This window comes from Gymnoscopelus microlampas (assembly GCF_963454915.1).
Source record: "Gymnoscopelus microlampas genome assembly, chromosome: 11".
Classification (NCBI taxonomy): domain Eukaryota; kingdom Metazoa; phylum Chordata; class Actinopteri; order Myctophiformes; family Myctophidae; genus Gymnoscopelus; species Gymnoscopelus microlampas.
In genome coordinates, this window is record NC_139948.1 from 3,482,661 (window position 1) to 3,510,460 (window position 27,800).

The 27,800-nt window shown below is 44.0% G+C and overlaps 1 protein-coding gene across 2 annotated transcripts; it reads right to left on the reverse strand.

The window, feature by feature from the left end:
- Window positions 1-201: 201 nt before the first annotated feature.
- Window positions 202-27,342, reverse strand: sh2b1 (SH2B adaptor protein 1). 2 transcript variants are annotated; one of them, XM_084072182.1, is made up of 11 exons: window positions 27,122-27,342; window positions 23,873-23,897; window positions 21,453-23,650; window positions 15,709-15,810; window positions 11,963-12,054; window positions 11,415-11,497; window positions 10,917-11,072; window positions 10,369-10,580; window positions 8,331-8,505; window positions 5,185-5,275; window positions 2,783-2,960 (listed from the first exon to the last, which is right to left on the reverse strand). In XM_084072182.1, the coding sequence occupies exons 3-11, from the start codon at window positions 23,223-23,225 to the stop codon at window positions 2,939-2,941; spliced, it is 2,706 nt and encodes a 901-aa protein (XP_083928308.1). In that variant the 5' UTR covers window positions 23,226-23,650; window positions 23,873-23,897; window positions 27,122-27,342; the 3' UTR covers window positions 2,783-2,938. The 2 variants fall into 2 exon arrangements, with proteins under 2 accessions (XP_083928309.1, XP_083928308.1); XM_084072183.1 differs by lacking the exon at window positions 5,185-5,275 and having other exon boundaries at window positions 202-2,960.
- Window positions 27,343-27,800: the final 458 nt, after the last annotated feature.

Genomic DNA, 27,800 nt, shown 5'->3' on the forward strand with positions numbered 1-27,800 from the left:
CTAAATCACAGTGATCTAAACATCCACTAAAAGCAGTGATTTTTACAGTGAACGTTGAGTGGAGTTTCTTTTTATACGACCCATATATAGGCAGATTTTGCCAAACAGAAAACTGTGAGAAATCTTGATACCTTCTCACGACTAAAATGTGTAATTGCAGAGGGCTGGGGTGAAATAAAAAAAAGCACACAGGAGGCCACAGTGTTTCACTATATTTATATTATATCATTATCATTAAATTCAATGTAGTACCTGAAACTAACCACACAGGGTGGGGCACAACATGGCCCACCCTCAACACACGGTCCCAGCAAAGAGAGAAAAGAGAGAGAGAAAGGCACAAAGAGTTTTAAAACTGAGAGAAGGACACAGATCATGATTGGGGATGATGTTGATGAAGATGACGATGATGATGATGATGGGAAAGGTGCATATACAGGCAAATACATGACACATGATGGCACAAAGAGAACAAAAAAAAAAAAAAAAAGAGAGAAAGACAGTAAAAATGATGAAAATGGGAGAGAAGGGTGCGGGGTGACAGAATGTGAAGTCGAACGGCTGCGTCGGCCGATGGGGGAAAAAGAATTCAGTCGTTTTTGGCGGCGGACACGGCCGTTCGACAAATCTTAAGAAGTTATACTCCATCGTAAGGCAGCATCGCACGCCTAACATCTACAAGCCCCCCGGCTTGTTGTGAGCTTGTGGATCGGCTATTTTCGGCGAAGCGATTTGGCGTGGTGGGGAGAAAAAAAAAGGAGGGGGCCAAGTACAGACCCCTTGGGGGGGACCCCGGTTAGGAGGGTACACCTCAATACCTAGTGTGTCCAACGGGACATTTTGTTTGGAGCTTGTAGATCGGCTATTTTCGCCGTACGACGGAGCATAATTCAGGCTTAAATGAACAGGAAAGCACTGAACTGAATGGCAAAAGGAAAGACAAGAGTGACATGAAGACCAATGAGCAGAGTAGACAACAACACACAGAAAGGCACAAGTAGAAAAAGTAGGGATTTCTTTTCTTCTTTTTTTTGTTTTGTTGGAGTTTCTTTTTGTCTGGCTATTTCTGTGTTTTTTTCTTCTTCTTTTTTTAAATGAATGGAGGAAGGGGCTGATGAGAGGACAGCGAGAGAGAGAGAGAGAGAGAGAGAGAGAGAAGGCGAGGAATAGACTAGAGAATGAGGCATAATAGCGTTTTTTTTCCTTTTGTTGTATACTTTAAAATAACAGAACAAAAAATTAAAAGGCACAAAGAAATGTCAACTGAAACAGGATGGATGGATGGGCACGGAAACAAAGTGTTTACACATTATCGGAGTACAAGCATACAAAATAAAAAAGGGATCTTTAAAAACAAAAATAAAATTAATACTATTATTCCGACCATCATCATTATAATTATTATTATTATTATTGTTATTATTATTATTATTATTATTTCCATCGTCATTATTGTTATTGGTACCATCAATAATCATTTCTTTTTGAAAGAAAAATTATAAAAAGAAAATCTCTCCCAGTTTCGGCGTTCGCTTCGTTTTTTTCCCACCCTGTCATAAAGTATAGCAAGAAATGAGCGGAGAGAGAGAAAGAGAGGGAGGAAAGAGAGTGATGCTGTTGACAGTGACTGAGGTAAAAATGTTCTCCTGCCTGCTTCTAGTCTAGTCTATTTTGCCACTGGTATGGTCGGCTTTCTAGCTAGCTTGTGTGTTAGTGTGTGTGTGTGTGTGTGTGTGTGTGTGTGTGTGTGTGTGTGTGTGTGTGTGCGTGTGTGCGTGTGTGCGTGTGTGTGTGTGTGTGTGGACCACTGTGAGGTACTGGGGACTGCTGCTGGCTTCACAGGGTTTTCTTTTGTAAGTTTGCTAAACCGAGGTCTGATTCGTACCTAGCTGTGCGTCCATTTCGTGCGCCGGGAAATATCCGATCTCCAAGCTGACGACGTGTCTCTTACGTGCGACGCGTTGTGAGTTTGCAGATCGGCTTTTTTTCTTCTTTTTTTTTGGGGGGGGGGGGGGGCACGACGCCGGCACGCAAACCGAGTATAAATTAAGCGTTAACTGTCATCTGTGCACACACCATGGCCTTGCTTTGTGAGGCGTACCGGTAAAACAAAAAAAAGCGCTCGTCTTAAAAAAAGAAATAAAATAATAAAATTAGTGTACCGTTATTTTAGTGTTCTAAAGTTGCCTTCACCGTTCTGTGCGCTAGCTTTTAGTACCCTCCCCTTCTCTCTGTCTGTCTGTCTGTCTGTCAGTCAGTCACTGTCTGTCTTTCTAGCTTGCTCGCCGGAAAATCTCACGTGACACTTTGTGTGTGTGTGTTTTTTTTCTTTTTTTAAGTTTAATAGTGTTAGTACTTCCTGTCTCCTCCGCTTCCTACGCCCCACCCCTTTTTCCCCCCCCACTGTAGCTCAACCTCCCGTCCTGCTAACAAAATAAAATACTGGTTATGAATGGCTATGATATACGCCGCCTCCAACCGCTCTCCCTTTTGCGCATACAGTACGTATGTACGTTCGCGCACGCAACACAATCTCTTCCTCTTCCCCTCGCTCCTGGCTCAGAAGAAGGAGTACTGGTTATCGATGGCGCGCGCCCGCCCGCCTTCCCTGTCCTCGCCGTCCGCGGCCGCCACCGCCTCCAGCTGGCGGAGCGGCGCGTCCCTCTCCCGCTGCTCCTCCCAGTCCTCTGCCCCCGCTCCTCCACCACCACCTCCTCCTCCTCCTCCTCCTCCTCCACCAACTCCTCCCCCTGCGCCTCCGACGACACTGCCGCTGCCTCCGACTCCTCCCACTCCTGCCGTGGCGGCGGTCGTTCCACCTCCTCCTCCTCCTCCTCCTACTCCGGCCGGCTCCGTGTCGTTGGCGGGCCGCTCCTGCGGCGGGGTGGGGGGCGGCGGCCGGCCGGGGGGCAGGGGTGGAGGAGGGGGCTGGGGGGGGCTACGGGGTCTGCTGGTCAAGTCTGTGACAGGGGGGGAGAGAGAGAGAGTGTGAAAGAGAATGAGAGAAAGAGATGAGTGTGAGAGAATAAGAAAGTGAAAGAAGGCGAAAGAAAGAGTTAAAGAGAGAAAGGTAAGGAGAATGAGAGAGAACGTGCAAAAGAGAGAAGAGAGAGAGACAATGAGAGAGAGAGAGAGAGAGATATGGGGTGTTAGCAAAACAAAGTGTAAATAAAGGAGAGGTATGGGGGAGGGGGGGGGGGGTGTGAGGTGAAGGGATTGGAGGAGAGAGAGAACATGAGAGTGAGTGCAGTGCATGTCGGTCGTCATGGGTCCATATGGCACAGTCATGGAGAACAGTCCCACACAAGTGCACGCCCACAAACAAACAAACAAACAAACAAACAAACAAACAAACAAGTCACACTGCCAAAGGACTCTGATCTGGTAGCTGCCGTGTGGTGCAAGGATACACTTTCCAACTCTGAGGCTGTTTCTCCGCCAGCCTCCGCCAGAGCTCGACCGCTACAGATGGCGCCGATGTGAAAGAGCCGTCAGCCGTTACGATAGGTCTTTTTTGGGAGCCTTGTGCGGTTAACTTCTCCCATTTTGTCACAAATGTCAGAGTTGACCTGGAAGTGTGCGGAGTGTTATCGCTTTCTGGTGTTATTCTGACATCGCTAACAAATGACATTTAAAGCAGGGGTGTGCACTTTTGATGATGGAGAGGGCCACTGTTATTTCCACACTCACTCCAGAGGGCCACAATGCATATACTGTCGGGCAAACACCTCTTAACTCAAAAATTGCAAAAATAGCCGATCTACAAGGTCATTGTCTGCTTAGCTACAGACAATGCTTGTCATGCGTATGCAGGTTGTTGTGCACCCGGTCACGTGTATTCGTTTACACCACCGTTAATGAATGATTACAGTAATTACGTGTCAATCCAGTAATCTGTGTGATTTACTGATAATTATTGAGTGGAAGCGCACGTTATAAAGCACTAGGTGCTCGACAGAAAAAAACACTATGAAAGGGAAAGATGTTACTTGGCGGTTCGGGCATCCACTCGTCAACAGAGTGCTTTGGTCCGATTAAGTTCAGATGCGCCAAACTTCACGTGGTGGTAATAAGTCGATCCCCAAGGGAGCATTTTCCAGTGTGTGTGGACTTTAATTCTTTCGTTTACTTCTAAACGTCTTCACACACAAGGAGTGTGACAATTAAGCGATCCAAATATGCGTCAGCGAGTATTTCACACCAAAACTATTAATATGCAGTGGACGCCTTATTCGTTGATGCTTTTATTCACTGCGAAAAGTCGACCATGTTCACGTCAAGTTCTATGTCGATGTATACTCACGACTCAAAATGTATTGTCAGGTTAATTAATCGCACGGAAAACACCCCTGTTGTTTAACAACCCATTTAGACCTGCATGTGGATTGTCACCTGTAAAGTTTTTTGCCTAATGACTACCTTCTTATGTGGACCTGCTGTTGTGTGGCCACTTTTTGCGTCTTATGTAGCCTGACACTCAGCCTGAATTTTCATTTAGTTTCACTCTTTCACTCATTATTCAGTCTGAAAGCCCTCTAAGTGCAGCCGTTTTCTGAAATGGGGGCGTGGCCAAAGTTGGACTCTTTGGCGATTGGTTCATACTGGATTGTCCCGATCCGGATTCGTCGTACAGATTTTCAACCGAGAAAAACCCGCCTTCGACAGCGTGACCAGACCCTGAATGCGAGGCTAGCGATTCAGGGGGTGGAGCCAGGCTACGTCTTATGTCTAACCTCATGTACATACCTGCTGCTAATACTATGTGGACCTACCTTATGTCTAACCTCATGTATATACTGTTACCTGCTGCTATGTGGACCTACCTTATGTCTAACCTCATGTATATACTGTTACCTGCTGCTATGTGGACCCACCTTTAAACCTTGATGGCAATTCCGGTAAAACAGCTTTTTTTCCGTTCCGTTGTAGAACAGTGTTGCGTGCCGGACATAGCTGATCTACATCTAAAACCTCACAACCCGGGTTGTGAGCCTGTAGATCAGCTATATTCAGAGTATAACCAGCTATATTCGGAGTAGAAGTCAGGCTCGGCTCATTGCAAATCTTTGGTCCGAACTAGGCGTACAAAGAAAGTCGCACATAAACACGCACGGACACACACACGCGCGCGCGGGTACACACTAACACACAGGTACTCTCTCAGCTGGGTCAGGTCTCACTTACACACAGTCAGAGATGGGGGTTGATGGGGAGTCGGGATGGCGCGTGGTGATGACATCACAGACTGTGGGCCTGCTGCCTGCCCTGTCGCGGCCTGCAAAAAGGGGATGATCCCAAGGGATGTGACAAGACGACAACAACAACATAAACAACAACAACAGAGACAAGCTGGTCAGAGCAGTGATGGGTGCAGTGATGGTGGGTGGCCAGCAGTGGGGGAGAACGGCGGGTGTCGGGGGGTAACGGGTTAGTTATACGCCATCGTAGAGACTTTTGCCTCGATTACAATTAATGCAAGACTTTAAGAGAAAAATAACAGATCTACAAGCTCACAACACGTCGTAATGCACGCATTGTGGGCTTGCATATCGGCTATTTTCACCCACAAAGTATGATATATGGTTACGTGGTTAACCCATTAAGACCTGGAACTTTGTCATTTTTAGATTTGAGCTAAAAAACATTATTTTACACTTTGGGCTATTCAAAAATGTAGATCTGCTATTTTTGAAAAATAGTGAAAATGTGAGCAAATCTTTGAATATATATATATTTTTAAGCGAACATTTTGAACTCAAATCTTTGCTTCTGGGGGGTCCCTGGAACAAAATATTGTGATGCGGGTCCACGGCCAAATACATATAATGTTGGGGGTCCTTGACATGAAAAAGATTGAGCACCACTGATATAGAAACATACGTTTTTCAGAATACTGTTGAGATTTAGGAGACATGTAGAATCGGCTTCAGGTCTTAATGGGTTAATCAGACCCATCGATTTAATTGATTATAAAAAGTCTAGTAGAAGCTTTTCATGTTGATCCATTGATATATAAGAAATGCAAAATATATATCGATCGATTAACCTACATGAGCAAATTTAGGTCGGTTATTGGTTCCAAATATCGGTTTCGAAATATGTTCGGTTAATTGCCCATGGCCTACCCCGTCGTACAACGGGAGGCTTTAATCACGCGGCCTGTAATACTTATTATCAATGCCGTCCTGATTTATCACGTTCTTCTAATTTTATTATCTTCAGCGGTTTCAAATTTCAACCTCAAGCTACTTTTCAGCAGTGTAACAAGTCGTCAATCTTTGATGTGGTCTTCAATGATAAAAAAAATAACTATTTGATTCAATGAAAACCAGATGCCTTCTAAAAATGGTTTGAACTTAAAATGTCTGAACCAATATGCACATTTTCAACACCCCACCATAGGACTAAAAAGTATTAAAACGGAGGAGTAAAGGTCCATAAGGGTCAGTTTTTACACACTCTTTGTTAGTTGATAAGGCATTCTTTATGCTAATTTTCCATGCGGAACGAAAGATTTCTTGAAAACTGCAGATATAACTATTTAATTCTGCCAGAGTGTATAACTTTGAACAGCCAGTAGCCATTGTGAAATCAACATTAGAATGCTCAGTTCTCAACGTCACAACCTGAAAAGGGTTACAAATACGATTTTGCACATTTATTGATTGATACAATAACTAATGGATTAGTCTGCAAATTCCTATAGACTATAGGCTCTGTCCATAACTAGAATCCCCGGACTCCAGAAGGTTTCCTGTTCATGTTCCTATGGCTTCACTGAATTGGCTTAGCAGCCGATTTGAACAGGAAACACACATACAGGTGTCATCTGTGTTTCCCGCTCAAATCTGCTATGGGACACTGAACCGGGACAGTAAACAGGTAGGCCACCTTCGGGAAACCTAGGACTAACAGTTATGCACAGATCCGATTAGTAGAATACAAGGCTGTTTTAGTCGAGGGCCGCTGTGGGATGTTAGTGTCAAACTACACAAGAAGGGAGAGAAAAGGAATGCAGTGGAGATGGTACCATAAACATGTATGGTGGATCAAATGACTGAACACACTGCACGGACACAACAAGCGTGTGTGTGTGTGTGTGTGTGTGTGTGTGTGTGTGTGTGTGTGTGTGTGTGTGTGTGTCTCATCTGAATAGGCTCTATGCACAGCAGCCATTTTGGAGAGAAATTGGGCCTCTTCTTACTTCCGTCACAGGTTTTGCCAATGATACTAATGAAGGCTTTTACAGTGGTTCTCAAACTTTTGATTTCAAGGACCCCCATAACTCTGAGAGTGTACAAATGGAACCAAATGGACCCTTACGGGTCCATTTGGTTCCATTTGTACACTCTCAGAGTTACGCACCTTTTAAAATGCACAATATCAGCACCCTGACTCTGTTTGACCAGAATGGAACAGAGCCTTCATTAGTATCATTGGTAACACATGTGAAGGAAGTAAGAAGAGGCCCAATGTCTCTCCAAAATGGCTGCTGTGCATAGAGCCTATTCATGTTTGTCTGCACAGGTGGGTGGGAAGTGTTGTCATGCTTTTACAGACAGTGTGGGTAACTTCGTGGCATGTTCACGGTGTCACACAGAAACAATGCACATGTACAATCAATTACATTTATTGTATACACATGCCGCTTGGTTTGGATGAGTGGTCAAAGACACGTGAATGATTACAGCTGAACAGCAGAGCTTAAAACGCATACATTTGCCATTTGTAAACTAAAAAGAGCAAAGTGTCAAGTGTGCCTTGCCCGTTGAAATACACACGACGCACACGAATACACACACCCTCATTCTGACCAGTGTTGGCACCTTGTTCTACTTATTAACCACTTTCAAGCTGGCGTCCCTATTTTGGGTGTGTCATTATAAGCGTATAATATTTAATCTAAGTTAACCCAGTTAACTTTGGCTATTCAAAAAAAGAAGATATACAAGCTCATAGGAGCTGAGTGGTTAGTGAGCCCGCCTAGGGAGCCAGAGGCCCTGGTTGCCCCAGGTACGATTCCAGGCCAGGCCAGCAAATGTGTCGATGAACTGAAATTTGTCCCTGAGCAAGACTCTTAACCCCAAATTTCTCACAGGCCCTCATTGGAAACAAGACCGCAAGGACTTTCATGAACAGACCTGTTAAAAGAATTATCCTTATTATCATTAGATGTAGTGGAGTAGAAGTAAAAAGTATTGAAAATCGGAAATACTCCAGTAAAGTAAAAAACACCTCAAAATCAGGTACAGTACTTGAGTAAATGTACTAAAGTTCCTTTACACCATTGCCCCTCCCCCGGCATCAGAAAGGCAGAAGATGGGGTTTACCTGGCTGCCGAACGGCGGTGGCGCCCACGAAGCTGATGAGCGTGACGTCGGAGGCTCCGCCGGACTCCAGCGGAATGGGGTGCACGCGGAAGTGCTCCAGCATGTCGAAGATGGACTGGAACCAGAGGTGCTGCACGCGACACTGGCCGTCCTCGTTCAGGGACAGACGCAAGTGCTGGGCGGGGGAGGGCAGGGGAGGGGTTTAATGACATAGTCGTAGAATGAAGGAAAAAAAGAAAATCGAATGACTTGAACCACTTTTGTCCCTATACGCTCTATGCACAGCAGCCATATTTTCACTTCCTTAACAGGTGTTACAAATGATACTAATGAAGGCTCTGTTCCATTTAGTGTAGCACAGTGGTTTCCACCACCCCATAACTCTGAGAGTGTACAAATGGAACCAAATGGACCCTTACGGGTCCATTTGGTTCCATTTGTACACTCTCAGAGTTACACACCCGTAAGGGGCCATTTGGAAGCCCATGAGGGTCCCTGGACCCCAACTTTAGACCAACTGGTGTAGCAGAGTGTTTCCATTGAGCCAACATGTACAACATCAGCACCCTGACTCTGTTTGACCAGAATGGAACAGAGCCTTCATTAGTATCATTGGTAACACCTGTGAATGTCTTCATAATATGGCTGCTGTGAATAGAGCCTATTTGTGATTTGTGACTAGTGCTCCGTTTCCCCCAAAAAAATATTAAGCACACTGAAAGCAACTACAAAGCTATACACATGTAAAAGGGTAATATTAGTATATAGAAATGCATACACGCATGGATCATATTTATAATCATAAGTAGGAATTGTGCACACAGTAGGAATCGTGCACACAGCACACTCAAACCACCTCAGAGTGTGATATGACTAATGTATATACCTTGCTATGTCTCTTAGTATTTATATATTTTTTTGTTTCTTTGTTATTGTTGCTACAATTTTGAGGAACAAAAAAAAAATAACTTTACTTGCATACTCATATATAAATTCACTGTGGAGTTTAACTGCTTTAAAACGTGGTGTTCTAGTCTTTCTTTTAAAGACTATTTCAAATTTAGAATTTTATCTTCAATTTGTATCTACTTTGCTAAGTGTTTTAATTGTGGTGTACATTTATGTATTGTCTTGTCTTAGAAAGTATGCATTGACCTGACCAAAATAATGTTCCCTTGTGGATAATAAAGACATTAATCGAATTAATCTAATCTATTCTGGGCATGTCATTATAGTCGGAGACTTTTCAAACCTTTAAATAGCCGATCTTCAAGCTCACAGAGTGTCACATGCACACAAACAAACACAGACAAAACTAGAAAAAGTGGTCCTCGGAGCACAGGTCTCCGCCAGGTCAGGTAGGTTATTGTGGCCTCCTGGTGCCGCTATAATAGGCCAATGTGAAAAGGGTGGCATTTCTTCCTCGGCCTAGTGGGAATGTGCGTGCATTCATGATTTGAGGCATTTTGTTGCAAAAATGTGTTTTGCTAAATTAAACCTGCTGGTGGCGCTATAACAGGGTAAGGTAAGGTTCTTCCTCGGCCTATTGGGAATGTGCGTGCAAATTTTCACAGAAAGCGCACGCTGCATTCATAATTTGAGACATTTTGTTCAAAATAGACCTATCATGCAAACTTTGGAAGCCAACCTTAGCCAATCAGGATGGAATATGACATATCAGATACATACCGTCTTGATCACATGACTATAGAGATACTGTGTACCGATTTGCGTGATGTTTGGATAAAATCTATAAGAGTAATATCCAAAAATGGGTTTGGCACAAATCGGCCTCCTGGTGGCGCTATAACAGGCCCATGTGAAGAATTTGGGGCAGAGGTTTTGAATTGGCATCCAGGGAGTGTGTGTACACAGTTTCGCAGCGACTGGGCCAACGGTGCCGGAGATTAGCCGCTCGCAGACAGATGGACACACGGACACACGGACGGACGGACAGGGGGTAAAACATACTCTCTCCGCCATGCCGAGACAACAAACGGCCGCGTCCATCCATGCGAGTCACGTAACAAGTCCTCACCTTGGCTTTGCCCTGGAAGTTGAAAGTTAGGACGTACTCTCCGCGCCTCGTCTCGCTCTGGCGAACCAGGAAGACGCCGTGGCTGGCCGTGCCTCCCGCCAGCACCAGCTGGGCGGCCTTGAGGCGCGACAGCGTGCCGTGGAACCATTGGCATTCGCTGAGCGGGTGCTCCACCGCCTCCCCCGTGCTCACCTCGGAGAACAAGAAGGAACCTGGAGAGGAGGCAAACGTTGAACGGCGGTCAACACCTGAGTGTGGTTTTAACCCATTAAGACCGGGAACGCATCTGTGTTATTTTATTAAAAAAATAGCAGATATACAAGTTATTTGAAAATAGCAGATCTACAAGCTCATAGCGTGGCACCGAGTGCCGCGCTATGAGCTTGTATATCTGCTATTTTCAACTAGATGTCAATTCACAAGCATGACTCATGACTCATGTGTAATGATGACAACGTTTTGAAGTAGACTACAGCGGTCAGAATATGAACAGTTTTACACAAATAGATGGCCAGTTGTGTGTAAGATATTAGTACAGTGTTCTCTACCTGTGGCATCCGGTGTCTCGGCAAAAGGTGTACCCAGACTAGCCCCGCCTCCTCCCAGAACTCTGCCATCCGGTTCGTCGAGAGGGGCGCGGGGTGGCAACTCGGGTGGGAGGGGCTCCATTAGAGGGGAGGAGCCTCCAATACCCCCATAACACACTGAAACACATGGCAAGACATTATGACTATGGCTATATAATATCCCTACGGGTCCATTTGGTTTCATTGTACGCTCTCAAGAGTTAAAGATCTATAAGGGTCCATTTGGTTACCAACTCTCCATCATTTAGCTGAGGACCACCTGGAACCCCCTCAAGGACCACTGGTGGTCCCCGGACCACTGTTTGAGAACCACTGGGCTAAACTGTCCATTGATGAACGTTTGGTGATGTTGGCAGAGTTTGTGGATGTCACCAGGAACAATATGGGTGTGAAATGGTTGTATGTGGTCAACACTGATGATTTATAGCTGCAAAACTTAAGACACACACACACACGCACCTTGTGAAAGACGGTCAACAAACTCGGGTGTCCCGCTAATATCCAACGGCCCACCGCACACACCCTCGATGTCTTCCTGTTCACTGTAGGAGAACATAAAGGAGATGAAACATGACATATGATCTGTCCCGATTCTACACTCATATTCAAACCCTGAGGAAGACTTTGTCAAAACGCTGGTTTCTTGGACCCCAACGGAAACAAGTCCGCAAGGACTTTTTTAGTCAGACCTTTTAGACAAAAGTATTATAAATGTAACTGTGTTGTTGCCTAATAAAAATGGCAATCAATCAAAACAATCATGGCTACGAGCTGTGCGATCAGTTGTTGACAGCGTTTTATTTCACTTTATTGTGCAAATACAAAATTGACAACTGATCTTTGAATGTGGAAAGCATGATGTGTGAACTGAAATGATAAAACAAATGAAACGCTGCGGAGAATGTGTGTGGATAGTACTTTATCAGTTCTCTGGTTACCTCTATACTAAGTACTGTAATATGTCGGGTACTCTGGTACCTCAGACAGATATAAAAGTAGTGCAATACCTCAGACAGATTCCGTTGCGGATGTCGCTCAGCCAGGCTCTCATTTGAACAGCGTCACGCGTTTCAATCACATACTGCACCGAACCCTCCAACTGAGACAAATACAAAAGGTAACAGGTAGAAAGAAGAACAAAATTATTATTGTTTATAACATATTCCTAATGAGTTCTACAGTGTTTTATTAACCCATGAAGACCTTGAACTGTGGGCCGCGGCCAAATCCATACAATTTTGGGGGTCCTTGACATGAAAAATATTGAGCACCACTGATATAGAAACATACGTTTTTCAGAATACTGTTGAAATTTAGGAGACATGTAGAATCGGCTTCAGGTCTCAATGGGTTAATGTAACATTTGTTATTAAATCAAATCACTCGTTTGATGTCAAACGTACTTCATTACAGCTGTAAACAACAGTAAAGCTTTTCATACAAAAAGGCTTTGGAAAGGCTGCTGGCTACCTTGGCCTTTTCAAACAGGGAGCGATTGATGCTTCTGTAGTAACAGGCTCTATGCACAGCAGCCACATTGGAACGAAATTGGGCCTCTTGCTTACTTCCTTCACAGGTGTTACCAATGATACTAATGAAGACTCTGTTCCATCTAGTGTAGCACATTGCTGGTCGAACCTTAATTTCAAGGACCCCCCCATAACTCAGAGAGTACAAATGGAAACACTCTCTTGAGTTAACACACCTGTAAGGGGCCATTTGGAACCCCCTCAAAGAACCACGAGGACCACAGTTTGAGACCCACTGGTGTAGCAGAGGGTTTCACTTTCCGGTGAGCCAGCATGCAGAATATACGCACCCTGACTCCGTTTGACCAGAATGGAACAGAGCCTTCATTCGTATAGCAATTTCTTTCCAATGTGGCTGCTGTGCATAGAGCCTATTCATTCTCAATGAGAGTGAGTGGACAGACCGGCATGGGCAACCTTACAGGCGAACAGGTGCAAACCCGTGGAACGGCCATGGTACACGGCCGCCTGTATCAAGAGTTGAATTGACTTTTTTTTCCTACGCAGGGGAAGACGCGATGAATGGGCTGAACTTGAAACAATGTAGCATTATCAGGGTATAAATACTTTAGGATGCACTCTCCTCGTTGACAGCCATCGGTGTATCTGCGAGTTAAGATGACATTCACAGATGCCAGTGGCCGACGTCTATCCATTTAATAAATCTATACGACTAAATATGTGCTCATTAAAAAGGTAGGGTAAGTGATTTTCTTTGGTTAAAATAAATAAAAATTGTTAAATAGCAATTATATTCCTGCCTATATTCTGATAGTACTAGCTATAGAATGTTTGTTCTGTAACAGGAGTCTCTCCAGCTCTTTAGAAAACAGAAAATGCATTTTCAGGTCAGGATACCAATTGTATCCAATCAGGATAGAGAACTCATACAGGATACAGATTAAACAAGTGAAATTGGAAGTGATGACACAAAGAAGAATTTTGAACTGGAACACTAAACAAATGAAGCTGATAAAAGGGCACTCTCTGCTGATTGGCTGACATTTTGTCACCTACCTGTAAATGTATCTTCTGTTTATTAAAGATCTGGGAGAGCCCTGTTACTGAACAAACACTCTTTAGCAATGATTACTATCTGAATATAGTGCTTTAACCTTTTAACAAAACCCTTTTTGTTTTTACAAACATATATCACTTAGACATATAGTGTGATGAGGGGCTCAGTGACTTTAAAACTGTTATTTTTATAATGAAGATGTATTTGTTTCCCTGGCATAAAGGGGAATGAATAACAGAAAAAACAAACACAAAACATTGGTTTCTGCATCGACAATCACCCCATCCTGACTGGCAGCGAGCGAGCGATCTGGCTATGGAATCATGCGACAAACTGTCCTGATATGTAGTGTTGCGATATAGCCTGAACTAGTCAAATTATAACTAAGGAGAGGAAAGGAAATGTCTCCGCTTCATGAAGCTACAACGTGGCACGTGCACACAACAGCGTTTATTCCATGTGCATGCATGCACAAACACAGTATGCACAAACAAGTCTCTGTCGAATATGAGAGCTCGTCCCTTCCTTCAGTAAAAACAACCACTTTAGATGAGGGTCTCACTTTAATGTTGGGACTGTTTGAACCGTCCTGAAATATAAATATGAAGTAACGAGGGTCTCACTATATCGCTTGATGAGGGTTTGAACTATAACTAAATAGGCTATAAATATGAAACAACGAGGGACTCACTATACCAATTGATGACCGTTGACTTTACTGAAGTAGGCTATAAATATGCAGTCAGGGTCTCACCATACCGTGAACAATCCTCAAATATAAATATGAATTGCGTCAGGAGCAATGTGAGCTAAAGAAGCTGTTGCTGTGAAGCTACTGTGCCATTTGAACATCCAATTTCCTCATCTCTTAATAAAACATCTTGACTCCTGGAACCAGGTGCATTGCAACGTGCACATCTTAACTAATTAAAGTTGTTTGGTGTGGGGACACGGCCGCGAAACCTCGCTAAAATAGCGACAGTCAAGCTTGAAACACATCTTTGAATTGTTACTTTAACCCATTAACACATTGAATGCCTAAAACGAATTAACTCGTTTTTAGCTTTTCATCACTTGAGTGCCAAGATCTGCTAAAAACGAGTTAACTCGTTTTTAGTAAAAAAATAATTTTTCAAAAAATTTCAAATTTTTTTTTTTTTTTTTTTTACTTTTTTTTTTTTAAATTTGACCCAAAGACCAAGGAGATATGAATTTTCGAAGATCTTTACTCTCATCCACTTCCTTGTTAACTTAAAACTTTAAAATTTTGTATCTCGGCTCCTGAGTACTTTTTTTTTTTCCATTGAAAAATGTCTGGCATGAATAACAATAGGCAGTGAAAATAATTCAGGCAGTCAATGTGTTAAGACATGGAACGCATCTGTGTCACTTTAGATTTCTTTGGCTATTCAAAAATAGCAGATCTACAAGCTCATAGCGCGGCACCGAGTGCCGTACTACGAGCTTGTAGATCTGCTATTTTTGAAAAACGTGAAAATTATTTTTTTATATTTTTTTCCAAAAAATGGTTAGGATTTAGATTTTTTTTAGACGCGGCCTCAGGTCTTAATGGGTTAACCCATTCAAACCGGGAACGCATCTCTGTCAGTTTTTGATTTCTTTGGGCTATTCATAGCAGATATACAAGCTCATGGCGCGGCACAGAGTCTGCTATTGTTGGGGGAAATCGTGGGTCTTTGAATATATATATATATTTTTTTAAAGCGAACATTTGCAACTCAAATCTTTGCTTCTGGGGATTCTACAAATATCTTGTAACAGTTTTTTGAAAAAAAAATGTTGCTATAATATCAGTGGTTATCAAAAATGATATGTAGTTGGCCGGGGACCCCCTCTCAAAATATTTTGTTCCAGGGACCCCCAGAAAAAAATATCCCCTTTAAAAATATATATATATATTCAAAGCTACGATTTTAAACAAATAGCAGATCTACATGCTCATAGCGCAGCACTCGGTGCCGCACTATGAGCATGTAGATCTGCTATTTTTGAATTGCCAAAGAAATCTAAAAATGACACAGAGATGCGTTGCCGATTTTAAAGGGCTAAACATTTTCCAATCGGCGCATCCCTAGATGTAATATTGATATATGGTCCAAGCCTGACGACCAACCCAATCGCGGAGAGACAGAGACAGAGACAGAGAGACAGAGAGAGGGTTGAAGGAGATCAGAGGAGAGGTTACCTGTAAGAGGAAGGTGTTCTCCTTGTCGGGGACCTCCAGCGCTGTGGTGCTCCTCACGTCTACAATGGAGCAGCACGGGACTGTCAGCCTGGGCTTGGACGACTGACATGGAACAAAGTTAGCGATACAAAAAGCCATCAATGCACTGTGTAACGGACTCATGTTGAATCACTTAAAACGTGTTGACCAGGATCCCCCCGGGGTTCTGTACTTGGTCCCCTCCTTTTTACAGAAAATACTAGCCGGTCTACAGGATCACAACGCGGCACAATTTTACGCATATTGGGCTTTTAGATCGGCTATGTTCAACGAACGTTTGCCTATGGTGACATGCCCAGAATAGGGACACTCGGGTTCATGTGGTTAATCTTCCTATAGTTGTAACAATAAGAGAGGTACGTTCTCAAATGAAAATGTGATGCAATGTTCGTCCAGCCTGTGTGCGTACAAAAATGCGTCATGGGTTCTTCTAAGTTGTAATTAAACCAGTGGTGGGCAACTTTGATGATGGAGAGGGCAACTATATTTCCACACTCATTCCAGAGGGCCACATTGCATATAGTGGCGGGCCATTCTATGTCACACAAAAGTAGCAAAAATAGCAGATCTACAAGCTCAAAACGCGTCGCAGTGCGCGTTTTATATATCTATTTTTGAATTGGAATCCTGAAAAGTATCAATTTCATTTAATTTCAAATGCATTTAGTTATACTTATTTAACTTAATGAACTTAAATACAAATACATTGGACATAAAAAAGAAAATGTTTATACTTTCATTCTAGTCATTAAGCTACTAATACAGACTGAAGTAACTAAAGCGGGTCATGTTTGCACGTTTGGAATTGTAACAGCTGAAATCAATAACAAATCAGTATTCCGATATTAACCTGCGGGCCGCATTAAGTGAAGGTGGGGGGCGCATGTGGCCCCCTGGCCGCCAGTTGCCCATGTATGAATTAAACCCTCAGTAGACGACTACCACATAAACATTTTGCGTTAGAAATCGCCGCAAGGTGCATGGTGGCTCAACCAGTTAATGCTCCTAGAGAGCGTGAGGTCCGACCTCAGTCTTGTCTTGCGTGTCTCTCCTCTCTCTGCCCTTTGTTTCCTGGCTATCTAAACTCTCCTTCCCGAAAACGAAGCATAAAAATGACACACACACGCAAATGGAGAAGGACTGCCACCCATTAGCCGAATGGTTAGGGTGCATACCACATGGGAACAAAATGTCTTAAATACAGCATGTCCCCCGTTCCACTCCCGGCCGGCTGGACTGTTTGCTGTGTGTCACCCCCCTGTTCTTTGCGTCTTTCTCTCTTCCTATCTCACTCCCCTGTTCTTTGCGTCTTTCTCTCTCTTCCTCTCTCACTCCCCTGTTCTTTGCGTCTTTCTCTCTCTTCCTCTCACTCCCCTGTTCTTTGCGTCTTTCTCTCTCTTCCTCTCTCACTCCCCTGTTCTTTGCATCTCTCTCTCTTCCTATCTCACTCCCCTGTTCTTTGCATCTCTCTCTCTTCCTATCTCACTCCCCTGTTCTTTGCATCTCTCTCTCTTCCTATCTCACTCCCCTATTCTTTGCATCTCTCTCTCTTCCTATCTCACTCCCCTGTTCTTTGCATCTCTCTCTCTTCCTATCTCACTCCCCTGTTCTTTGCATCTCTCTCTCTTCCTATCTCACTCCCCTATTCTTTGCATCTCTCTCTCTTCCTATCTCACTCCCCTGTTCTTTGCATCTCTCTCTCTTCCTATCTCACTCCCCTGTTCTTTGCATCTCTCTCTCTTCCTATCTCACTCCCCTATTCTTTGCATCTCTCTCTCTTCCTATCTCACTCCCCTGTTCTTTGCATCTCTCTCTCTTCCTATCTCACTCCCCTATTCTTTGCATCTCTCTCTCTTCCTATCTCACTCCCCTGTTCTTTGCATCTCTCTCTCTTCCTATCTCACTCCCCTGTTCTTTGCATCTCTCTCTCTTCCTATCTCACTCCCCTATTCTTTGCATCTCTCTCTCTCTCTCACTGACGTTATCGAAATACAGCAGAAATGCTGGAAAAATCATCTCTTTTTTTTTTTTCAAAAGAAAAAGAAATTGAATGCCACAGTAGGTAGCTTCTAATGTGTATCTAGGGTTTCTCAAAGCAATAAGCCACAAGAGGCCGCAGTTTACCTTGTATTTCATAATGGCTGAGAGGCGTATGTTTGTACCATATTGGGATCAGCGGCCAGAATAATAAGAAGAATATGGCATATTTCTTCTTCACAAATGGTTTTGAAATGCGTGGCAAAATATTTCGAGTCGTCTCAAAATAGATCATTATTACATTGTTGATAAAATGTATGTGTGTGTGTATATTTTAAATGCACAAAAAACAACATTTCAAGCACTACTCTCACTAGTCAGTGCTTTGAGAGAGAGAGAACTGATAGAGAGCCTCAATCAACCCTCTTATTCTCCAAAATCTGAAAAATCCATGTAAGAGACAGCCTCTAATACCGGACAGTACATTGGTGGTTACTAAAGGTGTAGCAACAATCTATTATTGATTGATTGATTTATTGACAGCCAACAAATAAACCACAAAGATAAGAATACAGTAACTGCCATGCAATCACACCAATGCACCACAGACACGCCAAAACTGTGATTGCCATTGCCATGCAATCACATTAAAGCTTCACTATGTAACTTTCCTCTTCTACCCCGGATTAGAACCTGGTTTCCTGAACACGTGCTTCAATTTTTACCATTGAGCTAATAGAGCCTGCCTGCTTGCTCAGGGGATAAATTGAATCTTGACCATCAGGTCAAAATTCCAGTCAGATCCTGTGTCTACGTGAGACAAGACCTTTGACACAATCTTGAATGTCTCAATAGAAGCACAGGGCGACAAAATACAACCACCTCAATTGTCTAAGTCATGTTGTATTAACATACTCTACCATACAGATTGGACAACATTACATTTTATTCATGAAAAAAAAAAGGTTGCATAGTGCCGCTTTAAGTGGAGAGGAAAACGCACTGTGTGTGATAGCCACTTCATCCTGCCTCTGTGCATCTATGTGAGTGGACGCTGGACGGTGACACAAAGTTTGTTAATGCAGCTGCTGGGAGAGTTCTCTCACTCACTGTCCCTTAAACCGGTGGTTTTCAACCCTTTTCATGCCAAGGACCCCTAAATTGATATACATTAGGCCGCAGACCACCATCTGAAAATGTTTCGTGCCAGGGACCCCCAGAAACAAAGACATCAGTTCATTTTCGCTTTAAAATACATAAATATTCAAAGATATGCACAATTTTTCAAGGTTTTTCAAAAATAGCAGATCTACAAGCTCATAGCACGGCACTCGGTGCCGCGCTATGAGCTTGTATATCTGCTATTTTTGAATTTAGCTGGGGACCCCCTGGTACTCCCTCAAGGACCACTGGTGGTCCCCGGACCACTGGTTGAGAACCACTGTCTTAAACTGGTGCCTTGCTCTGTATTGCAACTGACCGTTGCTTCATTCGCCATTCATTGTCTATAGGAAAACAACGCCGTCTTCAAACTGCTCTCGGTCACGGTCATGCAAATGAAACTGACAAGCGTGTACAATTGTGATACTACACGTCTACGTGGAGCTGAAACTGTAGGAATGACAGCAGTTAACCACTTTCAAACTGTCCTCCCTATTTTAGGCCTTTAAAATGTTTCAAAAACGTCATTTTTTTTTAGAAAGTAGCAGCATATCTACAAGCTCACAACACGTTGCACCGCGACACGGTGTGAATAGAGCACCGAAGTCTGACGTAATTTACACATCCTAGGTTTGTCTACCTGGTTCGCGGTTTTCCACCCCCATTCTGAATCCCCATAGACGTATTTATTATCGCGACAAATAAGAACTGTGTTCCAAAAATAAACAAATGACCCCGGCGGTTTGACTCTTATGGATATGAAGCATCAACTGACGGTGAGAAAACGATAATATGACTTCCGCCGAATTAGTAAAATGATGATGATGACGATTCTATGATGACCCAATGTTATTCTCCATAGCGAAATTACTTTACGAACCTGGGGATGAACGAGTGACGTCAGGACTTCTGTACTCTATTTGTAGATCAGCTATTTTCGATTTATAAAATACATTTCATAAAACCAGCTGCCACATTGAGCTCACCATTAGAGCTGTGACGATCATGACATTACTAAACTGTTGAGATCAACGCATATAAAAAAAGTATAAAATGATTCAAAAGGTGTACAGCTGGTTCAGTGTTACTAGTGGGTCATGGAAGTAGTAGGATAAACAGACAAAAAATTAACTCCAAGCAATAAATAAAAGTCAGTCAAATTATATGACAAAATAACACTAAATAAACATTATGCAAGAGCTAGTAGTTTAAGGATGATGTAAATAACTGCTAGTAATGTTATTCAGATGCTATGTAATGTTTTTGTTTTTGCAGACATATGCCAAGTGTGTTATTTAGATAGATAACAGGTTTGATGTCTACATACTTGTTATCCTAGCTACCTAACCTGCCATGTCTTAATTCCATAACCCATTAAGATCTGTGTCATTTTTACCATGTCGTTTTTGGCTATTCAAAACTAGCAGATATACAAGCTCATAGCGCGGCACCGAGTGCTGCGCTACGAGCTTGTAGATCTGCTATTTTTGAAAAATCGTGAAAATGTGTGCAAATCTTTGAATATATATTATTTTAAAGCGAACATTTTTTAACTCAAAACTTTGCTTCTGGGGGTCCCTGGAACAAAATGTTTTGAGATGGGGGTCGGCGGCCAAATTAATATCGTTTTGGAGGTCCTTGGCGTGAAAAGGTTTGAGAACCACTGATATAGAAACATACGTTTTTTCAGAATACTGTTGGGATTTTGAAGACATTTGTAGAATCGGCTTCAGGCCTTAAAGGGTTAAAAAGAAAAGTTTGTGGCACTTACTCTGACCTTGCACTCTATAAGTCAGTGAGTTTGCCTAATAAATGTACAAATAATTCAAAGTGTACGCTGAGAATTTCATTCAAAAGTCTGCGTGAAGTACTCAAAAGTAGTTTTGCAACCGAGGGCTCTTAAGGTTGGATTGGTGACAAATTCAGCCTAATCCAAATTGACATTTCGTTTTTATTGTGTCTGTGCCATTGTCACCGTTACTTGGAAGCAAAATTTGACATATTGTACAGACAGTAATGTATTAAGTGATTGACAGCCATCAGACCGGTCGCAGGAATACCATCTTCTTGAATCGTCTTGCCATATGACAAATGTATCATTCAGCTAAAACACAAAGCAGCCAGTCTGCATCAAGTCACATTGAGCAGTTACCCCAAAAACCCAACAACATGTTCAATCTGGACCCTAACCCTGAAATTCATTTGGTTAAAATATCAGCTCTGCAAGCTCACAATGCGTCGCTTGCTTGCAGAGCTGATATTTTAACCAATTTTAACCAAAATGAATGAACGCCTCGCAGCGCGAGGCGTTGTGAGCTTGTAGATCGGCTATTTTTGGCTTAAGTTCTCTTCAGAATAGGGATAATAGGCTAAAGTGGTTAATATTTTTTTTTTAATCCAATCACGCAAAGATTTGGCGGCCCCCCCCGTAGTAACTCTGAAGACCCCCTAGGGATCCGGGACCCCCTGTTGAAGACCCCTGCGTTAGGTGGTTATTAACATTTTGCTATTGTGTACGCTTTCTTTCTTTTTGTAAGTTGCGCTAAGTGGTCGACGGACGACTTTACCTTGGGCGGGATGAAGAACTCCAAGTAGTACTCCTCTCCTCGCTCGCCCCCTTCCTTGTCCCTCTCCCTCAGGACCAGGCGACATTTGTGCCAGCGTCCCCCTCTCCAGGGCACGTTGCCCCCGCTGGCCAGGGGCTGCGCGGGTCCCGTCTGCGCCGCGCCGCCGGAGCCGCCCGCCGAAACGTTGTTGCTGTCCGTGCCGCCGTGGTGCAGCAGGCCGAAGGAGAACCCGGAGAAGCCGTGGCTCCCCGCGAACTCGTCGCTGGACGAGCTGATGCTCACCCCGCCCTCCCGCACCAAGCGGCCCGTCTTCCTGGAGGGCGCCATGGCGGCCGCCGCCGCCGCGCTGCTGGGGGGCAGCGTGGAGGCGACGTGGGGACCCAGCGCCGACGAGGAGGAGAGGACGGGGGGCGGCGAGCGCGACAGCCGGAGCTTCTCCAGCCGCTGGCTCCACTTCTCCTTCTCGCCGCCCTCGCCGTTGCTCCGCCGGCGGTCGCGGGCCGCCTCCGAGAGCGAGAGGGAGGTGGCGCTGCTCGACGACGAGGGGGGCAGGGAGGAGGAGGACGAGTGGGGCAGGGAGAGCGGCAGGGACAGCGAGACGGGCATGGAGGAGGCGGGCGCGGCGGGCGGCGCGCCCGAGTTCCTCTTGCCGGAGGCGGCGTCCTGGACGCCCATGGTGTAGCTGTAGCTGGAGGGCAGCTGGCTCTGGCCCTGCGCCGAGTCGCTGGAGGAGCTCCGCCAGTGCAGGATGCCGCGGACGCTGCCCCGCACGCTGCGGCCCACGTTCCTCAGCGAGAAGCGCTTCTTCAGTTTGTTTTTGGAGGAGTTGGACACGTTGTTGTTGTTGCCTTTGGAGCCCAGGGACGGCGGAGGAGTGACGGAGGTCGGCGGGATATGCGGAGCGTGGGAGGAGTCCGCATTGTCCAGGCAAACCTCGTTGGGCTCTCCTTCCCTCTCCTCCGCCTCGGCGTCTTCCCCCGCGTGGTGCGCCACCCCGAGCCAGCTGTCCTCCTCCTCCTCTTCCTCCACCGGCGCCTCTCCGTTCCCGGGCGCCGCCAGGGCCGCCCTCTCCTCGCCGCGCCGCCCGTTGTTGTTGCCTCCCACCGAGGACGAGCACGAGGAGGAGGAGGAGGGCGGCAGGATTTGCGTGTGGGCGTAGGAGTCCTGAAACCTCTCGCTGCTGCGGTTCTCCAACACCAGCCGGGTGGGCGTGGGCTTGCCCGTGGCGCGCGTCAGGTTGGTCGGCGCGCACTGGGGCTCCGCCCCCGCGGAGGTGGTTAAGGGCGAGACGGCCTCTTCTTCCAGGGAGGTGGCGTCCGACTGGGGAGCCCAGCTCCCGGCCTCCTCCTCCTCCTCCCTCCCGGTGGCACAGCTTGGCGGCGGCGCGCCCTCCAGCTCGCTCTGGAAGTGGCGGACGAAGCGGTCGGTGAAGCGGCGGCAGAAGGCGGACGCCGAGTCCGGGGAGTAGTGCGGGTTCTCCAGGAGGAAGGCCCGGAAGTGCCGCGCAAAGTCGCCCGCCGCCACGCGGGCGTGCAGCTCACAGAACTCGGTCCAGCTCAGACACGGGGAGGGGGAGGGCGTGGGCGTGTCGGACAGAGAGGACAGGTGAGCCTGCGGAGGCGGGGGGCTCACCAGGAGGGGCAGGGGGGGAGGCCGGGGGGACAGGGGCAGTAAGGAGGGAGACGGGGGCGACGGGGAGGGGGATGGCGACGGAGGCAAAGGGGAGGAGTTTGCCGCCCGGGGGCTGGGCGGGGTTAAAAGAGAGCCGTTCATTCTCCTGAGAGGCCAGGGGGGCTCGAGACAAATCAAATCACTTCAAAATGACCCACAGAAACCTGAAGTGATTGCACAGCTGGACTAATTGACTTGGGGTAAACACGGCACATTGGTCTAATAATTTACAAGCGGGTGTGACCTTATGCCTTGCGCTCAGCTCCATCTAAAAACAATGCACCCGACCAATATGATGTTAAAACATCTAAAAGGGCTGTGCACTTCGCTACATACTTATAAATTAAATAATTTGGTCATTATTAAAAAAAAAAGAAGAAGAAAATAACAGGTTTTGAGGAGGGAGTTGAGGGGGTGGGGAGAGGGGGTGGGGGGTGGTTAGGGGGTCTAGATGAGTCAGTTTCCCAAAGTTCACCCCTTCTTCTCCTTCACCGTCTGTTATAAGGCCGAAGGGACACGACCACAGCCTGCGAAGGTAAACACAGGACAAATTGTACACATGTGCACACGTTACATCACATTTCTAGAGTACACAACAGCACTTTCACGCTTTAATGGGATTATTACACACACACAACCCATCACCTGTTTAACCAAAACATCTGGGTGTCATATGAAGACAAAACTACAAAATAACATAAAATGTGAACTTTTGTCTTTGCTTTGTTTCTATTCGTACGACTACTTACCATGTTGGCTCGGGGCGTGGGAAATCTATTAAATGGAAAAACAAAACAAAAAAAAGGCAAAACGGTGCTAACGTTAGTTAGTCTTGTATTATAGCTACCGTTATTACACATCAATAGAAACCAAAGCAGGGCAACAACAGTGACATATCAGAACATCACATGGACATTATCACGTTAAGCCTGGTGTATAATTAGCTTGCAGATCAGCACTTGTCAGCAAGCGACACATTATTATATGTACATAATATATAAATTAAGCTTCATAAATCAGCTATAACTGGACTATAGCAAAGATAGCTAGCTAGCTAGCTAGCCAACCCAGTGAGTCCTGCTGCTCACTGAGCTCTTTAAAAGCAGCCAGGAGGCTAAGCGAGCAGTGTTGCCAGATTTTGAGAGAGAAATAAGCAACCAGGTCTAGGAAAACAAGCCCAAAAGAAGCAACTAACGATAGGGCACTTATAGGCCATAGGCTCTATGCGCAGCAGCCATATTATCACTTCCTTCACAGGTGTTACCAACGATACTAATGAAGGCTCTGTTCCATTTAGTGTAGCACAGTGGTTTCCACAACCCCCATAACTCTGAGAGTGTACACATGGAACCAAATGGACCCTTACGGGTCCATTTGTTTCCATTTGTACACTCTCAGAGTTACACACCCGCAAGGGGCCATTTGGAAGCCCATGAGGGTCCACTGTAGACCCACTGGTGTAGCAGTATGTTTCCAGTGGGCCAACATGCACAATATCAGCACCCTGACTCTGTTTGACCAGAATGGAACAGAGCCTTCATTAGTATCATTGGTAACACCTGTGAATGTCTTCACAATATGGCTGCTGTGAATAGAGCCTATTATGAGTACTTTGAACCTATATGCTGCATATATTGAAAATAAAAAGTAATTAGAATGTTTCAAAAATCGTGTTCTAACAAACATTCTTCTAACAATACAAATCTAATACTGGGCTCCTTGGCACAAAACATTTTCAGATGGGGACAAATACAGGGGACAAATACACTTTTATTTTGGTCCATGACATGAAAATATTTAAGAACCACTGGTTAAATAATTTAAAAAAATGTTAAGCAAGCCCAAATAAGCAACTACACTTTAGAAACAAGGCCAAATAAGCAACTACACTTTAGAAACAAGGCCAAATAAGCAACTACACTTTAAACAAGCCACCAATATTTAACAAGCAAATAAGCCCAAAGTCGCTTATAGCAAGCGGACATGGCAACACTGCTAGCGAGCAGCTATAACCGCACTCTATGGCTATAACCCGCACGCAAAAGCAGCCAGCTTCAATGTTGCCAGTTCTGCTTATTATAAGCCACTTTAGGCTTAGTTTTTCTGTAACGTTGCTTGTAAATATTGGTAATTGCGGGTTGCAGTTTATTGGGCGTATTTGTAAAGTGTAGTTGCTTATTTAAGCTTGTTTCCAAAAAAGAAAATATTATTATTTAAACCAGTGGTTCTCAAATATTTTCATACAGGGAGCAATTGTGTTGTTAGAATGTATGTCAAAAATATTACAAATATTCCACATTTTATTCGAAGCGTTTTTGAAAATAGCAGATCTACAAGCTCACGAGCGTGTAGATTGTATATAGGTTCAGTGGTGGAAAAAGTACTCAAATGATTTACTTAAGTAAAAATACCAATCCTGCAATATAAAAGTACTGTTACAAGTAAAAGTCCAGAATTCAAAATTTACTTGAGTAAAAGTACAAAAGTATTGTCATCAAAATGTACTTAAAGTACCAAAAGTAAAAGTACTAAATATTTGAAAATAGCCAATCTACAAGCTCACAACGCGTTGTGATGCGACGCGTTGTGAGCAAGTTGTAGATCTGCTATTTTCAAATTGCCTATGTATAAAATAGGGCTAAAGTGGTTAATGTATGTTTCATTATATCATAGTTTATATCTGAAAAGTAACTAGTAACTAAAGTTTTCAAATAATTGCAGTGGAATAAAAAGTACAATATTTGCCTGAGATGTAGTGGAGTAGAAGTAAAAGTATTGGAAATTGGAAATACTCAAGTAAAGTACAAATACCTCAAAAGTGTACTTAAGTACAGTACTTAAGTACATGTACTTAGTTACTTTCCACCACTGCATATAGGTTTAAAGTGCTCATGTGGCCCAAGTTACTTCTTTTGGGCTTGTTTTCTTAGACCCGGTTGGTTGCTTGTTTCTCTCTCGGAACCTGGCAACGCTGGCTTTGATAACAACGTTAGCATTAGCTTGGTTTATTATGTGGCAGATGGCGTTGCTTGTCTAGTCTGTAACATGAAACACATTGAATCACTGGGAGGCTAGGCTAACCGTTAGCCTAGCCTTAGCTATTAATAAACCTCCACCAGCTAGAAAGCAGCAGCAGCAATAATATTGCTTCAGTTTCAAAACACACAATGTTTTTAATGCTGTTATACGTGGGTTTCTGTCAGCGTTGCCAGATTCTGCGAAAGAAATGAGCAACCGCGGTCTAGGAAAACAAGCCCCAAAGAAGCGACTATTATTATCATTATTATCAGTACAATTTTGAGGTATTTGTTTTTTACTTGAGTATTTCCAATACTTTTACTTCTACTCCACTACATCTCAGAGGCAAATATTGTACTTTTACTCCACTACATTTACTTGAAAACTTTACTAGTAACTTTTCAGATATAAATTATGATATAATGAAACATAAATTAACCACTTTAAAACTATATTAAACCTAGGCTATTTGAAAATAGCAGATCTACAAGCTCACAACGCGACACCTTGTAGATCTGCTATTTTCGTGTGTAGATCTGCTATTTTCAATAACCGAACATCTTGAAAAGAAAGTGAAACATTTTGAATATTATTTTTGAAACATTTTGACAACACCTATCTGGCACAGCCAGGGGTCACAAAATATTTTCAGATGGTTTCCGTGTGGACAAATAGATATTAATTTGGGGGATTTCCATGACATGGAACCACTGGGTTTACAACTGTAGAAACAAGCTAAAAAAGAGCCCAAATAATATTAATAGTATATATAATATTATATTAAAAATAACATATACTTATATATAATATTATAATAATATACATATTTATAAATATCTTAGAACCACTGGGTTTAAACAACACTTTAGAAACAAGCCTAAAAAAACGCAACCCACCAATTTTACAAGCAACTTTACAGGGGGGGAAAAAGCCCAAAGTCGCTTATAATAAGCGGACATGGCAACACTGGTTTCTGTTACCTGTGTTTTTCTTATGCTCCCGCGTTGCGTTGCGTGTCTTTCTTCTGCGTCCGTGGAGAACGTTATTTACGTTCTCAATTGTAACGTAAGTAACGTGATCATCATGTTGCTGTTGTTGTTTTGTGATGCTTCTTGTTGTGGTTGTTGTTGTTGTTGTTGTTGCTGCTGCTGCTAAATATGAATATTGCTGTGTGTTGCTGCCTTCTTGCTGCCCTGGACCACCACACTCTTCTTCTTCTCGCGATGCTATGTGGCATGTTTCTCGCGAGATCACTGTTGCCAGGTTTTGAGAGAGAGAGACAAGCAACCTGGGTCTATGAAAACAAGCTCAAAATAAGCGACATATCACTTAAAGCAGGGGTCTTCAACAGGGGGTCCGGGACCCCGTGGGGGTCCTCAGAGTTACTATAGGGGGTCCGCCAAATCTTTGTGTGACATGATTCTTCTTTTTACCTTAACCACTTGAACCCTAGCATCCCTTTTCTGAGGACAACTTTAGCCAATAATAGCAGATCTACAAGCTCACATGCGAGGCGTTGTGAGCTTGTAGATCGGCTATTTTTGGCGAAGAGGTATATAGGTGTAGAGGGAAAAAAAGAGCAGACCGACCAAGTAAACAAACAAAGTATAATCTGAAACACAATTTTATACAAGAGGGGGTCCCTTCATTCTGCTTCTC

What these genes read in the sequence shown, in the direction of transcription:
- sh2b1 (XM_084072183.1), bottom strand. Translation starts at nt 23,225, where the DNA reads ATGAACGGCTCTCTTTTAACCCCGCCCAGCCCCCGGGCGGCAAACTCC. An exon ending in CGAGACACCGGATGCCACAG is followed by an intron (nt 10,581 to 10,916) that starts GTAGAGAACACT and finishes CCTCCTCTCCAG; the next exon opens with GTTCCTTCTTGTTCTCCGAG. An exon ending in CACCGCCGTTCGGCAGCCAG is followed by an intron (nt 2,961 to 8,330) that starts GTAAACCCCATC and finishes CCCCTGTCACAG; the next exon opens with ACTTGACCAGCAGACCCCGT.